This window comes from Callorhinus ursinus, unplaced genomic scaffold, assembly GCF_003265705.2.
Source record: "Callorhinus ursinus isolate GAN/ISIS: 27379988/994484 unplaced genomic scaffold, GSC_fseal_2.0 scaffold3, whole genome shotgun sequence".
NCBI lineage: Eukaryota > Metazoa > Chordata > Mammalia > Carnivora > Otariidae > Callorhinus > Callorhinus ursinus.
Genome location: NW_027397065.1, coordinates 51,702,069 through 51,717,824, shown reverse-complemented (window position 1 = coordinate 51,717,824; position 15,756 = coordinate 51,702,069). Strand labels below are relative to the sequence as shown.

At 55.6% G+C, this 15,756-nt stretch overlaps 1 protein-coding gene across 4 annotated transcripts in view; it reads left to right on the top strand.

Annotated features, from left to right (window-relative positions):
• Positions 1 to 15,756, top strand: part of PPARGC1B (PPARG coactivator 1 beta) — a 106,596-nt gene that overhangs the window by 81,964 nt on the left and 8,876 nt on the right. For 2 of the 4 annotated variants that reach the window (XM_025867259.2, XM_073890876.1), the window contains 8 exons: positions 130 to 351; positions 3,852 to 3,968; positions 5,028 to 6,159; positions 7,103 to 7,139; positions 7,751 to 7,815; positions 8,918 to 9,704; positions 12,720 to 12,795; positions 14,849 to 14,973. In XM_025867259.2, coding sequence (XP_025723044.1) covers positions 130 to 351; positions 3,852 to 3,968; positions 5,028 to 6,159; positions 7,103 to 7,139; positions 7,751 to 7,815; positions 8,918 to 9,704; positions 12,720 to 12,795; positions 14,849 to 14,973 — 2,561 coding nt within the window. The remainder of the gene's footprint in view (positions 1 to 129; positions 352 to 3,851; positions 3,969 to 5,027; positions 6,160 to 7,102; positions 7,140 to 7,750; positions 7,816 to 8,917; positions 9,705 to 12,719; positions 12,796 to 14,848; positions 14,974 to 15,756) is intronic. The other 2 variants (XM_025867260.2, XR_012377568.1) reach the window with 2 other exon arrangements.

Genomic DNA, 15,756 nt, shown 5'->3' with positions numbered 1-15,756 from the left:
TGGCAAGGGGGTGATGGTGGTGCAGCTGCATGTGCAGAGCAGATTTCTACCAAGAAGACGTGCAGACGGCCGAGCCCAGGGTACTGACTAACCGTGTCCCTCTCTGCTCCACCGCACTCCTCACTTCAGATCATCGACAGTGAGAATGAGGCCCTCCTGGCAGCGCTCACCAAGACCCTGGACGACATCCCTGAAGACGACGTGGGTCTGGCTGCCTTCCCGGCCCTGGATGGTGGAGACGCACTATCCTGCACTTCGGCTTCGCCTGCCACTTCATCTGCACCCCCCAGCCCCAGCCCCTCGCTGGAAAGGCCCCAGGCCCCGACGCCTGAGGTGGACGAGCTCTCCCTGGTGAGAACCTAGTTTCAGCTGATGTGATGGTGGTGGGCTGGGCTGTAGTGTCTGGGTGTAGGGTCGTGGGTGCAGGGGAGGCAGCACCAGCCGCTGCAGGGCTCTCTGTGCACCACTGAGCAGCCTGGAAGGCCTCTCCGGGCCTGTACAGCTGCACCAACTCTGCAGGCTCCACCTGCACTCTGTAGGTCCTTTGGGATTTCATGGATTGACCTTCCTTGTGTGGTAAACCCTCAAAATCACGTGTAAACCTTTCCCTAAAGGTTATGCATGCACGCGCAATAAAAATTCAAGCAGGAAATGTGGATAGTTAAAAGCAAAATCTCCTTATCCATTCCACAGTTGTGTTCTCCTTGCCTGGAGGTAACCATGGTTACCGATCTGTTCTGTGACTTTCCTCTTCCACCTTTTTTTTTTTTAAACTACAAAAGGGAGTCTACATTATACACCGCTCTGTACCTTTTCTCAGTGAACTGTCTTGAAAACTCAGATGAGCACAGGTCACTCTGTTCCATCCTTTTTGTCAGCTGCATAGTGTTCTTTTGTAAGGATGTACCATAACTTGTTTAACTTGTCCCCCGGTTGGTGATTTATGTTGTTCCAACTCTGATTGCTACACTGTTGGGGTCAGTGCCCCGGCACAGGACTTTGCCTCATCTGAGTGGGTGAGTTTCTAGCAGTGGAATTCCTGGGCCTCCAGATACCTGATGTTTCAGTTTAGACAGCTCTTCCAGATTGCCCTCCACAGAGTTTGGGCTGATTGATGCTCCCACCAGCAGAAGTTCAATGCCGTCTATGAGTATATGTGGAATGGGGGAATGAGCAGTTTTCTGCGCAGCTTTGCAGTTTTCTGAGGAGAGGCTCTCAGCTTCTCAGGTTCTCAAAGGAGTCCAGACCTCAAAAGTTACTGAAAGCAGTTGCCCCTAATTCAGACTGAGGGTGTTGGAAGCTGGGAGCTGAGATGTCATGGGGCGTGTGAAGTCCAGCTTCACTCAGCTATCTTGGGCTCTGTGCCTTGGCGCTGCAGCTCCTGGGGGCTGAGAAGACCCAGCTGGAAAATCGGAGCCTACTGAGCTGGGAAGGGTCTTGGGTCATGGAAAGTTCTGAGCGGAAAGGCCCTTGGTGACTATCAAGTGCAGCTCTGGGAAAACTGAGGCCCAGAGCAGGGAGGGATTCTCCTGTGGTCACAGAGCAAGTCAGTATTCTGACTTCTGGTCCAGGAGCCTTTTCCTTCTTTCCCACTGCCTGTAAGTTCCCCAGAGCGGCATGAAACATTTAGTAAGCACCTACTATGTGCTGGGCACGAGAATGTGTTCAGTCCCACATTGTGGCTTCTGCTGACAAGAATCCGACTGGGTCTGAATCCCAGCCCCACCAGTTAGTGCTTGTGGGTCCTTTAGATTCCCAATATCTCTGATTTAGCTTCCTGGTCCATAAGGTGAAGCTGATAATAGGGCTTATCTCAAAGGCTGTTAAGAGGAGTCCAGCAGATAATGCATGGAGAGCACTTAGAACGGTGCCTGGCACATAGCAGTTGCTCAGTAAATACTATCTAAGTAATAGTCCTGGCGGTAGTACTGCCAAGAGGAATTAGTGTGGGGACTCTGGGGAGCGATCAAGCCCCAGAGAGGCAGAGAGCGACCCCCGCTGGCCACAGGGTGTTTCTCTCCCGTGCCTCAGACTGCCTTTCCACCTAGGTCTGTTGAGCACTTCAGGCACTGTGCTAGGTGCACAGGAAACAGACTCACCATCTAGACTCCCAGCATACCCAAAGAGTTCAGAAAGGCCCTGAGAAGTGATCCAGATGCCCAGTTTTCATGGATCCCAGAGAGTCCACTGGTGTACTGACCTGGACCCACGGACCTCTACATATCCGTGCGTCTTTCTGAGGTCAGCAGCTTCTGTCTTATCCCTTGAGAAACTCCTGAGTCCAAAAAGGTTCATAACCAGTCCTTGAGTGTTCTTGCTGCCATTATGCCAATGGAGAAACCAAGGCCTGGAGAGGGAAAGGACTCGCTCAAGGTCTCATCGTGAGTGGGGCTGAGCTGGGCCAGAACCAGGTCCCTCCCACCAGCTCAAGGGTCTTTTCCTGTCCATGTCAGAGGATCACAGAGCTGCGTGTGTTGGTTTGGGGTCTAGGTGCGATGGTGGGAATCGGCTTCTAGGGGAGTGAGGAGTGGCCTTTTCTCTGGTGCCTGAGCCCTTGGCACTCCTTGCTGGGGTGGCCTGGGGGGCATAGCCCTTGAGGGAAGATTGGTGCAATAGCAAACACCCATCATGCTTCCCGACTTGTTCTCAGTCTTGCTGGGACAGCACCCCTGGTGGAATTCCCAGGGGTGCTCGGCTCCCAGCTCTCTTGCTGGGATGCACCACGCACCTGCTCTCTGGGTGCAGAAGTATAACAGCGTCTCAGCAATTTTTATAGAAAGCGTAGAAAAGCTAGACAAACTTTGGTATTCTTCCACCTGTGTAAAAACAATCAGGTGTGTTGGAGGTGATACGTACATATATTTTTTTTTTTTTTTTTTTAAAGATTTTATGTATTTGTTTGAGAGAGAGAGAGAGCATGAGGGGGGGAGGGTCAGAGGGAGAAGCAGGCTCCCCGCTGAGCAGGGAGCCCGATGCGGGACTCGATCCCGGGACTCCAGGATCATGACCTGAGCCGAAGGCAGTCGCCCAACCAACTGAGCCACCCAGGCGCCCACGTACATATATTCTTGCGTGATTGAATTCCACCTTAGGATTGGGTCCCAAGGAGGTGGTTAATAGTCATCGCCTCTGGGAAGGAGGAAGGGGACACCTCGGGCAGGAGGGAGACTTGCTTCTCATTGTCCACCCCTTAGTATTTGTGGTATATATTTTTATACCATTTACAAGTATTACTTTTTTAATTTAAGAAATTAACTTTTATATTTACTTTTTTTAAGATTTTATTTATTTATTTGAGAGAGAGAATGAGATAGAATGAGCGTGAGGGGGGGAGGGTCAGAGGGAGAAGAAATTAACTTTTAACGGAACAGTATGAATAAGCGAAAAGAACAAAAGGGAAATCAGCTGGAATCCCGTACCAAAGAACCATTGTGGTGCCCGGCTTTCCAGATTGTGTGCACATATGTGTGTACCATAAGTGTGTGCAGAGTGTCCCAGTAAACTGTTCATGCCCTATCTTAACAGTAGAATGGGAAGACATTCCCCAAGAAGTGTATGGATTTCTCAAAGGCACAGGTACTCCTCTTGGTTTAGTAACTCTGAAAAGGATTTACATTTTACAGGGATGCTTAGATTGTTAGACAGTCTGCTTTTTATACTTTCTGTAGTGGGAACATATTCATGAAATGCCCTCCCTGTATTCTTCCCATCGTCCTGTGATGACCTGGGGTCAGGGCGTGCTCCATCCCAAGAAGCTAGCTCTGGGCTCAGACTTCTCCCCGAGCCACATTTCTCCACGGCCCCCAGCCAGAGCCCAGCCCCAGCTCCTGTCCTCTCTGCTTCTCCCACAGCTGCAGAAACTCCTCCTCGGCACGACCTACCCGACCTCAAGCTCTGATACCCAGAAGGAAGGGACCGCCTGGCGCCAGGCAGGCCTCAGGTCTAGGAATCAGCGGCCCTGTGTCAAGGTATTTGTGCATGTGTCCCCACATCCACCCCGGCCCCCAGGTGGCCTCTGAGGGGTGCAACCTTCAGCTCTTATTAGGGGGTATCGAGTTCAGTCACCTTCCATTTGCCCTCCTTGTGCCTCACATAGCCGTCGTAGCTGGTGTGCTGGGTACTTCTTGAGGCCCAGGCCAGTTTGGGGTTCTGGAAAGAGCATTGGACTTTCTCCTACACCTCAGTGTTTGAGGCACCGTGTTAGACATTGGGTTAGAGCAGAGACAGGAAGATGTGGCCTGCTCTCAGCGGGCTTATTCTAATGGGTGACACACGGAAACCTCAGATCCTCGCTGCAGACCACAGTAAAGAGTTTGGATTTCTTCAGGGGGGAAGCCATGGGAGAGTCCCAGGCTCTGTTGTGAACACCAAGGAGTGAAGCAAATCCCTTTTCCTCCTTGGACTCCATCTTCCAAGACTTTCAGAGGTTTCACAGGTGATTCCTGGCATTCCCGTGACTCAAAGCCTGCACTTGGTCCTTCCCCTTGGGTCCCTAGACACTCCTGCAGGGTACCGTTGCACACAGTCCCATGCCCTCGGGGCAGAATCAGGGTTTTGTTTTGTTTTGTTTTTAACAGTTTTATGGAGGCTTCACTTACCTATCATAAAAGGCACTTATTTCGAAAGAACTATTCGATGATTCGTAGTAGAGGTACAGGGTTGTGCAGCCATGACCACAATTTAGTTTTAGAACATTGCCGTCATCCCAGAAAGCTCCCCAGCACCCCCATGTACAGTTAATCCCTCTCCCCACACCCAGGCAACCACTAATGTGGTTCCTGGTGCCATTACTGAAGGGTGTAGTGCAGGGGAGCAGGGTGGTCAGAGCAGGGCTGCGGCAGTGAACTGGGTAGGGGTGAAATCCGTGGCTGGGGGGCCTGTTAGGAGGCTGGTCATTCCTTTGCTCCTCATTACCTGAGCACTGCTAGATGCCACGTGGGCCCCAGCTGGTGGCTACAGGCGTGGGGCAGAGTGGAGGGGGGGCGGCATGGGCCTCCCTCCTCACTCGGCCCTCTTTCTCTCTCTAGATGGACGGCACCCAAGACAAGAAGGCCCCCACGATGCAGTCTCAGAGCCGGAGTTGTACAGAACTGCATAAGCACCTCACTTCGGTGCCGTCCTGCCCCCAGACTAAAGCCCGCTCCCCAGACAGGAGCTTGCAGCCACCACCCACCCTGAGTCCCCAGCTCCCAGCCAAGGAGGAGGAGGAAGCTGGTGAGGACTGCCCGAGCCCCCAGCCGGCTCCAGCCTCGCCCCAAGACTCCCCAGCACCGGGCAGGGCAGGCCCCGGCGCCCAGGGGTCCCGGGAGGACATGCAGGCGATGGTGCAGCTCATTCGCTACATGCACACCTACTGCCTTCCCCAGAGGAAGCTGCCCCCACAGGCCCCGGAGCCAGCCCCCCAGCTCTGCGGCAGCCCCTCCAAGCAGGTCAAACCCCGGCCCCGGTCCCAACACCCTTCCAAAGGCTCCTGGGCTGAGTTCTCCATCCTGAGGGAACTTCTGGCTCAAGATGTCCTCTGTGATGTCAGCAAACCTTACCGCCTGGCCACACCTGTCTACGCCTCCCTCACGCCCCGGCCCAGGCCCAGGGCCCCCAGAGACAGCCAGGCCTCCCCTGGCCACCCGTCCCCTGTGGAGGAGGTGAGGATCACAGCGTCGCCCAGGAGCACCGGGCCCAGACCCAGCCTGCGCCCACTGCGGCTTGAGGTGAAAGGACACGCCGGCTGGTCAGCCAGGCTGCAGCGGGAGGAGGAAGAGGAGGAGGAGGAAGAGGAGGAGGAGGAAGAGGAGGAGGAGGAGGAGTGGGGCCGGAAAAGACCTGGCCGAGGCCTGCCGTGGACTAAGCTGGGGAGGAAGCTGGAGAACGCAGTGTGCCCCGTGCGGCGTTCCAGGAGACTGAACCCGGAGCTGGGTCCCTGGCTGGCATTCTCCGATGAGTCTCTGGTCCCTGCGGAGCCCCAAGGAGCTCTGCCCTCGCTGCGCCTGGCTCCTGAGGCCTACGACATGGCGGGGGCACTGGGCAGCCCCACGGATGAGGACAGTGGCCAAGACCAGCAGCTCCCACGGGGACCCCAGATCCCGGCTCTGGAGAGCCCCTGTGAGAGTGGGTGTGGGGACACGGATGAGGACCCCAGCTGCCCACGGCTCCCTTCCAGAGGTAGTCGGAGTCGGTGGTCTGCAAGAGAGGGGGCAGGGATGGGGCGTGGCGTACCCCACTGCGCTGGGAGCCAGGAGCCCTGTGCTGGGCAAGTCCCTTCCCCTCTCCAGCTCTCGACTTCCCTTTCTGTGCAATGGGCTAGTTGGGCGGATCTTCAGGAATCACCCACCCATCTCTGAGTTTCTCATCACGCATGGGCCAGGCACCACTTAATGAACACGGAGCGAGATGCCTGCCTTCGTGGGGCTTGTGTGTCAGTGGGGCAGACAGGCAATCACAAAGTAAATAAAAAAGGAAGATAATTACAAATTGTGCTAAGTGCTCTAAAGAAGACGTCCTGGGTGACGATGTGACGAAAGGAGTGAGTCTGTAAATCCAGCTCCCTAATGATGTTGAATTTTAAATGGTAACAGTAGTGGTGGTGATTATAACAGGTACCTATTGTATGCTTCTGCCAGGCGCTGGTCTAAAACTTGACCCAGCTTAACCCCACTGACTCCTCACGGGGGGCCTTTGTGGTAGGTGCGGGCATAATCTCCATTGTCAGACACAGAAACTGAGGCACAGAGGTATCGAGCAACCCGTCCAGCTAGCAGGTCCTTCATCCATCTGTCCACCTGTGCCTGGGCCCCCCAGCTCCTGGTCTTCCCTGGGGCTCCCCTCCCCCCGACTGTAATACACCGTTTGGCCAGAAGGGGTCACCTGCTCTTTCCGAAACCTCCCGTAGCCCTGCCGCTGCTAATGTTGCTGAGATCCTGGGAAGGAAGGTGGCTTTGAGTTGTCCCTGCCCTTCCCTAAAAATGATGGAGGCTTTTGGGTCACATGCCTGCAGGGAGTCCTGCTTGGCACCAGTGGGAGTTCGGGGTTTCCTCCAGAGGGAAACACCTGCTAGTGATGCCGTGTTGGGGAATCTTATTTTTTTTCTTTTTCATCTTCTTTTCAGACTCTCCCAGGTGCCTCATGCTGGCCTTGTCACAAAGGTAGATTTTTGGAAATCACTGGTTTATTATTCCATGAGTCTTTGTCCCGTTGGGTATGTGTATCAGGGGTGGGGGGTTAGGTGGGTGGTCAGCCTCTGTGCCTGCCCCTTCCCATGCCCCCACCCTCACTGCCATGTGGGGCCCGCAGTAGCTGGGGTCCCTTAGAAGGGAGGTCTCTGCAGGCCCAGGAAAAGTGGGGAATTAAGGTTTCAGGCCATTCCAGAAGCTGTCCTCTCCAGGACGGGGGAGGGGGGTGGAATTCTTTTCTCTGCAGGGGAAAGCTGATAATGCTGTGTGGCGTTGGCAAGTCTCCTCCCCACTCTGGGCCTTAGGTGCTCGTTCTGTAAAATGAGGGTGTTGGAGGGTGATGATGCTTGCCCTCTCTCTATCCTCCAGAAAATGTCTCCTGTGTCTCCTGCCAGAGCCGTAGGCGGCTTTGACTTCCTCTAAGCCAGGATGGGGGTTTCCCAGAAAATTCTCCCCGGGACCCACGTCTGTGGGCAGCAGAAGCAGGGTCTGTCCCGGTGTCCCCTTGCCCCCCTTGCATGGCGGGGAAGTGGAGCCTGCTGCTGATTGGCCTCTTTCCTTTCTGTCCTCCCCACTCCCACCAGTGACCCTCCTTTCGGCAGGAAGAGCTTTGAGCAGACCTTGACGGTGGAGCTCTGTGGCACCGCAGGTGAGCCTGGGGCTCGGCTGGTAGGGTGCCCTTGGGGGAGCTGACACGACTCCTGGCCACGAGTCCCCACACCGAGCGGCCCCCTCGAGCCGTCCCTGCCACTGCCGCGCAGGCTTCAGGGGGCCTGAAGGTGCATGATGAGGGTGTCGTAAGGGGGAGAGTCAGCCGATCGGCTGCAAACGATCCGCACATGAGCTGAGGGCGGGGTTAGGAAAGGGACACACGTCTCCCCCCGGAAGGAGCCCGCCATCTTCTGTAGGAGACAGACTCACGCCACGACGAGTCCTGTTCCAGGCACATGTGTTCAAAGTGTGTGCCACGGCTCTGGGAGCACGCAGGAAGGGGTGGCCCGGGCAGGAGTGTGGCCTGGGAAGATTTGCAAGGCCTCCAGAGCAGGGGGCTTATGAGCCGGGCTTGCGGGAGGAGCAGAAGCTGGGGAGATGAAGAGGTGGGAAGGAGGTCCCTGGCGGGCAGGATTGACGGGAGCAGTGGCACATGGGGTGAAATCACAGGTGCCCCTGGGGAGGCTGGGTACCTGGAGTCGCTGCGTAGCAAAAGGGGGGCGGGCAGGAAAGAGCCATCACAGAAGGCCGAGAGGAACGCCAGGCTGAGGGTTTGATCTCCATCCTGGAGGCTTCAGGAGCCCCTAAAAGGGAGAGATCTTGGGTGTTTAGCAAGTGCCCTTGGGTGCATTGGGGAGGATGGAGGCCAAGGTCAGATGCAGGAAGCACTGATGGCACTGTGGCAGCCCGGTCCAGGTGGGAGGTTTGACCTGTGGCGCCTGCCTCCTTCCCACTCGGGGAGACCTCGGAGCCAGTTGAGAGAGCTTGTTGAGTGACTGGATGTAGAGCAGGAGGAGATATCTCAAAGGACCTGAAGGTTTGGGCTACTGTGGTCAGGCTACAGAGGGATGGCAAGGGGATTTCGTCACATGCCCGCTCAAGATTGGCTGTGGACTGTGTGCACAGTCCTGGGCCACATTCAGGCTCAGCCAGCCGTGCAATGATTGGTTAGTGACGCCTGCCATTCATTGGGCTGGGTCTCTGCCCATTGGAGAAGTGATCTGTCTCCGCCTCACAGGGTTCTCCTCTTGCTTGGCTAGGACTCACCCCACCCACCACACCTCCCTACAAGCCCACAGAGGAGGACCCCTTCAAGCCAGACATCAAACACAGCCTAGGCGAAGACAGAGCTCCCAGCCTCCCCAGCTTGGAGGGCCTCCAGCTCAGGGCTGCCCCCGTGGCTGCCCACAAGCTGCCAAAGAGGCACCCAGAACGGAGCGAGCTCCTGTCCCACCTGCGGCATGCTACAGCCCAGCCAGCCTCCCAGACTGGTCAGAAGCGCCCCTTCTCCTGTTCCTTCGGAGACCATGATTATTGCCAGGTGCTCAAGCCAGAAGGCGCCCTGCAGAGGAAGGTGCTGAGGTCCTGGCAGCCGTCTGGGGTCCACCTTGAGGACTGGCCCCAACAGGGGGCCCCACAGGCTGCGGGGCAGGCCTCCGACAGGGAGGAAGACAGAAGCTGTGACGGCGGTGCCCCTGCCAAGGACAGTGTGCTCCTGAGAGACCACGAGATCCGCGCCAGCCTCACCAAGCACTTTGGGCTCCTGGAGACCGCCCTGGAGGACGAAGACCTGGCCTCCTGTAAGAGTGCTGAGTACGACACGGTCTTTGAGGACAGCAACAGCAGTAGTGGTGAGAGCAGCTTCCTCCTGGAGGAGGAGGAGGAGGATGATGCAGAGGATGACTCGGGGCTCAGCCCCCCTCGCTCTGACCACTGCCCCTACCAGAGCCCCCCAAGCAAGGCCCGTCGGCAGCCTTGCTCCCGCAGCCGCTCCAGCTCCGGCTCCGCCTGCCGCTCCCGCTCACCAGCCACCCGGAGGACCTTCAGGTACGGATGGGTGGCCTCCAGAGGGACAGTGGGCCGCTGAGGACCGCAGTTCCCGGGGTGCCAAGGGAGGGAGGAGCCTGAAGCCAGGGCTGCGTCTCCCCATGTGGCCCACGTCTGGTCCGAGGCCCCAGAGGTTCTCCCTGGGGGAGTTGTGGGCAAGTTCTGGAAGCAAGCAAAGCCTGCTGCGTGATGGTCAGGAGCCACCCAAATCTCTTGGCCCTGGGAGAGGAAGAAAGCCCACTTCCTGGCCATTCGTGGCCTTTATGTCTAAATGAATGTGTCCCTTACTTATCTGTGTTTTCTGCTTTTATATTTGTAAATCGGACGCAGTTTAGTATCTATGTGACAACTACACGTGAAAGGAAGATGAGCAGAATTCTGATCTGCGTTCTAAAAAAAAACCAACCTGGATTTAAAGCAGTGATAAGGTTTATTCCCATTTCTTGGTGCTGCTGAGCTGTGCAGGACTTCTAGCAGCCAGCCGTCCCTCTGGTTGCTGCTGACCTTCCCACAGGGATGGATGGTGCATCATGAGCCTGTGTGCTCATACCATCTTGGCTCACTGAACTGGTCTGAAAGAAGGAGCCGGTCCAAAAGTGCGCGGGGAGCTGGGCAGAAAGAATGAAGGTTTGGCATATGTTGGTGGAGACAGGTTGCTTCTCTCCCTGATCACAGCAGGACCTGATTCTTCACCTGAGGGAGGCCTGAGGAGGGTCAGTGCAGCTCCCAAACCCTCTGCCTGAGATGCATGTGAGTGACCACTAGATGGTGCTCTTGGGCCTAAAGCCGGGCCGCGGCCACCTGGCGCTCGTTACCGTGACGACTGGACCCCACCCGCCCAGCGTCTGATTTTGTGCGTCTGGGGGTGGTGGTGGAGAATCTGCATTTCTAACTAGTTCCAGGTGATGATGATGTCCCGAGTGCCAGACTCTGAGACCCAGAATTCAGGTAATAGAAAAATATCTTTTCTTAGAAAAGCTCGGCTTTATATATCTACACCAGTAGCTCTTATCTGATTGAAAATCTGATTAAAGCAAACACTCCTCTTCCCCTTAAAATGTACATAGACCTCTAACTGGGCATTCGATTTTAGGGGGTTTGTAGACTCTCCAGACACTAAGGTTAAGAAGCCCTGCGCTGTTACTCAAAACGAGTTCCTTCTCGATTTCTTTAAATACCCTTCTATGTGATAAGCCAGGATGATTGGTTGGACCTCTCTGAGCCCTGTTTCCGGCTCCAGTCTCTCCTGGCATCCGCATTAGGCAGTTTCCTCTGCAACATTTTGTAGCTTAGAAGCTACTAAGGCTCTTTTCTTTTCTGAAACATGTCCCCCAAGGCTGGAACTGGAGCTTCTTGGCCTCCTTTCCCTCCTGACCAGTTCAGGGCTGTTGGGGGGAAGGCCTGCATTCATGCACTTGCCTGCAGAGAGTTGGGAGCTTCTCTAGAAACTCCCATGGATTCTCCTTTTCCTCTTCTCGCTTTTGGGCCAAGTTCAGGGCTGGCTTTTTCTGCTCTCTAGAGAAAATTAATTGGTTAATTCGATACTTGCTCAGCTGACAGAACTTGGCTCCTGGTAAATCTGGTAAACCAGTCATCCGTCTTCTCCAAACCCACATTTTTTTCACCCGTGCTGGCAATACCAAACATTGGTCCACAAGTGCTTTGAGCTGGTTTAAAAGAACACAAACCCCATAGTACCTTCCCGTCACTCTCAGCTGATCTTCAGGTGGGAAACTGCCAATCTGTTGCAAATGGATGATGATACTGTTATTCACAGCACTTTAATTAATTAATTAACTAATTTATTTATTTACTTGTTTTTATTGGAGAGAGAGATTCCCAAGCAGGCTCCATGCCCGGTGTGGAGCCCTACTCAGGGTTCGATCTCATGACTCTGAGATCATGACCTGAGCCAAAATCAAGAGTAGGACGCTTAGCTGACTGAGCCACCCAGAGCGCATTTATAGCACTTTAAAGTTTTCAAGTCATATCCCCTTCTGTGACCCTATTTAGCTTCACAGATGCACTTGGAGGGCACGTCTGCTTCTTATTCCCATTTTATAGATGAGGGAGCTGAGGCTCTTAAGAGGTGCAACAGAAAAGCAAGCAAGCAATTATTGAGCAGGTCTTGAGCTCAGCATTTTCTAATGTGCGCCTCACAAATGGCCAAGGAGGCTGTACAGTCAGTTCTCCCTGTCTTACAGTCGAAGAACTGGAGCTAAGGGGATGTAAGTAACTAGCCCAAGGTCACCCAGCAGGGAGGTGGTAGGGCCAGGATTCGAATGCAGGCCGTCTGACCGGAGAGCCGATGTGCTTATCCTGTGTGCTGAGTTTCCCAAGGACGCAGATGGAACGTGCAGAGCCAGGACTCCCCGCCCTCTGCTCATGCCACGCTCCTTCCACTCCAGCAGCTGGCTCCCTGGAGGAGGACAGGCGAGAGGACGCGGGCATGTGGCGCCCAGGAGTGTCCTGGGACTGCGCACCGGGGCTGAAGGGCCTGATAGCCCGACTGGCCGTGGGGGCTGTGACGGCCGGGCTCGCCTCTTGGTTGGGCACCAAGCGCTAGAGGGCAGTGGGTCTAGGATGAGCAGCCCTCCTTCTAGCTCTGGCTCCCCTGCGTTCTAGCTTTAGGCAGATCCCATATTGAACCTGAGCCTTGGGGTTTTCCTTTGGAAAATGGGGAAACGTAAGACCTCATAGGTTGCTTTTCCCGCATCAGATCAAATGCAGTAATGAAGCGAAAGGGCCCTCATGGCATAAAAAGGCGCTGATTAGCGACACGGTGGTTCCCAGCAATCCAGTCCCAGAAGCTGTGGCCAGAGCCATGTGTCTGATGGTGCAGACCCGCACGCAGCCCCGGGCTGTCGCTGCTGGGGGCGAAGCTGGGCTTCTGCAGGCGCCCTTGTGAGCGAGTTCGAAAGAAGCATCCCTTGCTTCCTGGGGCAGCTGCACCCGCCCACCCTGCCGTGGTCCCTCCTGAGAGTGAGTGCCTCTGCTTTGCTTGTTCACTGACAGATGTGAGAGCAGAGGGCCGTGTTCAGACGGAACGCCAAGCGTCCGGCACGCCAGGAAGCGGCGGGAAAAGGCCATTGTAAGTGATCTGGGGCCCCGGAGCCCGGAGCGAGTGGGGAAGAGCAGGGGCATCAGGACGTGCCAGGACTTCCTAGACCCGAAGCCCTTTGAGGCTGGCTGTGGCCTGCAGAAGATAATTCCATTTCTCTGACTTCAGAAAGCACCAGGGTCCCCAAAGGGCACCAGAGGTGGCATCGTGCAAAGTGCGGCCTAGGGACTGGCTGTGAGGCACGGAGCCGGTGGTGATTTTAGGGCTGAGCATCGGAGGCTCGACAGGACCAAGAGGGCAGGCTGTGTGTCGGGGGGGCGGGGGGGCAGCGGGGAGCAGAGCTGGGCCAACCAGGCCACAGAGCAGCCCTGCTGCCACCTTCTGTGTGACCTTGGGCAGGTCTCCCAGCTTCCCTGAGCCTCAGTTTACTCATCTGTACATAAGGGAGTTGGGTCTTGTCATTCCTAAGGGTCCCCCAGCTTGATCAGGGCTAAAGGATCAGGAGAGCCTGCTCCTTGCTTCCCGCTGACCTCCCTCATCCTCCCCCAGAGTTAGTCTCCGGGCCCAGGCTGTGCCAGGAAGCTGCAGAGGAGAGCTGGAACCAGCCCTTCCACGTCACAGGAAGGAAGGGAAGGGAAAGTAAGACGGAGCGCAGAAAGACAGACTTGCGCTTGATTGCTTTCCCCCATGACGGGTGCTCCGGGGCAGAGACGGGGGGTGGGTACATGAGGTGTGCATACCCCAGAGGTGCACAGGTGTCTGCAAGCAGGTCCTTACCAGCACGGGCTGTGCCTGGAGCGTCTTCCTGGAATGCATGTGTGACCATTCAGTGGTTGTGACGTGCTTGGCATGAGCGAGACGGACCAGGTTCCCCCCCTCCCCCCATTCCTGTGGCTGGGGCAGAAGGGGGAGAAGGGCAGCAGACTCATAAACAAGGAATAAGCACTGTAATCAGAGATGGGGAGGGGCGCGGTGGCAGTAATCATGGCAGGCTAAAGTCTCCGAAATAAACAGTCATTGTGTTGACTCTTGGGGAGGATATATTCATAGGGTGGTCTGGGAAGGACATCGGCAAGGAGCTAGATGCTGATGGATGAGAGGAGCCACCAGGCAGTTTCAGGAGGACCGTGGGGCCGAGGCAGCAAAGAACCTTATCAGTTGAAGGAGCCGCCAGGAGCCTGGGGGAGGGCGTTCCTTCACTGAGCAGAACCCCGTTCCCCTGCGATTGGCAGCGGAGGCGTGCCGTGGCCCCTGGGCCGACCTTCCCTCCCTGTCCTCTGTGAGATGAGAATGGAACGGCTCCAGAATCACTGGCCTGAACCTGTTCCCAGAGAAAGCCTGTCCAAACCAGAACCTGTCCATTTGACCCACCGGAGCACAGGTTTCCAGGAATGCAGCTGGAGTTGACCCAGCTGGTCAAAGCAGCTCTTCCACCAGCAGGGCCTTGAACTGGATCCAGTCACAGATTGTAGAGGAGAGGAGGGGACATTCCAGCCTGGGCTTCCACCCCTCCCTCTGCTGGGCTGTTCGAGGGACCCAGCTCGCCTGATGTGACCTCTTAAGTCACAGTGTCTCCACGCTGGCCTGGCACAGCTGGGGATGATGGTGGCTCCAAGCCCCGTGGCCTGCATCCCATTGCCCTCCTCCCAGCCCACCGTGACCCCCACAACGACCTGGCTCCCCATCCTTGCCCATTACCATCTTGGCAACTCTCCTTTCTACCACAGCCTCCCCCACGACCAGAAGAAGTCCCAGGCTCAGAACACAACTGTTAAGTAGGCAGTTACGTTAATGATGATGAACCCTTCTCTTGTCTCTGTCCCTCCTCCGCTCCTTTCCTTCAAGCGAGCAGTTGCTTCCTTTGGGAGCCATTCCCCATCCGACATTCGGCGGCCCCTCCGGCAACAAGGCAGGTCTTCTGGGATAGGGGTCGACACCGTCCTCTCTGACTCCAGCCCCAGCTGGTGTCACCCACTCAGCCAGGTGTCATGGGCTGAGGACGAGGACTCCACAGAAGCCCACCATCGAGGGAGTCCCAGGAAGCCAGGCAGTGACTGGGTCTTTCTGTGTGTCCCTTCTTGAGCAGGGCGAAGGCCGTGTGGTGTATGTTCGAAATCTCTCCAGTGACATGAGCTCCCGAGAGCTGAAGCGGCGCTTTGAAGTGTTTGGTGAGATTGTGGAGTGCCAGGTGCTGACGAGAAGCAGGAGGTGAGTCAGGTCAAGCTGTTGCAGAAGAGGGGAGCGGGGAGGGGCAGAGGTCCCAGTCCGGGGCTGGCCACACAGAAGATGCCCGAGAAGATGTGCAGAACAAATCTGATGAAACCCACAGCCTGGACCTGGAGAGCCAGGCCCCCAGAGAAGGTCCAGTAACAGTCGTGCGGCCCAGCAGTAAGCTGGTGGTTCACTAAGTGCCAGGCAATTCCTGTGCGTTCTCTTCAGCCTTTGGACATTCCTGTGACCTATGCGCTCATTCTAGCGCTCTCCCTTTCGGGAGAGCTCAGACAAGTTAAGTGAGCAGCTAGTTAGTAGCAGAGCTGAATCTGCAGCCCACGTGTCCGCTTCAGGTTTTCTTCCCTGGGGCTGGTACGGGACAGCAAACAACCCCCCGGGGCCTGACCGCACACTTGTACTGGAACGTCGCTGCCCTGCAAGACCCCCACCACTCACATCCCTCCATTCCACTGGACCAGCCAGTTTCAGACCTTTTATTCTGCTGGGCATCTTGGTTTTTCCTCCCTCACCTGGGGAAGCAGTGTTCATCTGTCAGGGGATCTGCAAGAAGAACGGGTTGTGTGTAAATGCACAACTTAGATGTAAAAACTGTCCATTTCGAGATAATTCTAAAGTATCTCCCATTGTATTTGCCAACTAGGTTATTAAGGTTTTTAAATTCTAATTTAATGATCATTTTTTAAAAGCTTCCGTGAGAAAATAGTTTCTATATAGGAATCATTATACACTTCATATCCATTAAGGTGGCTACAGAACATC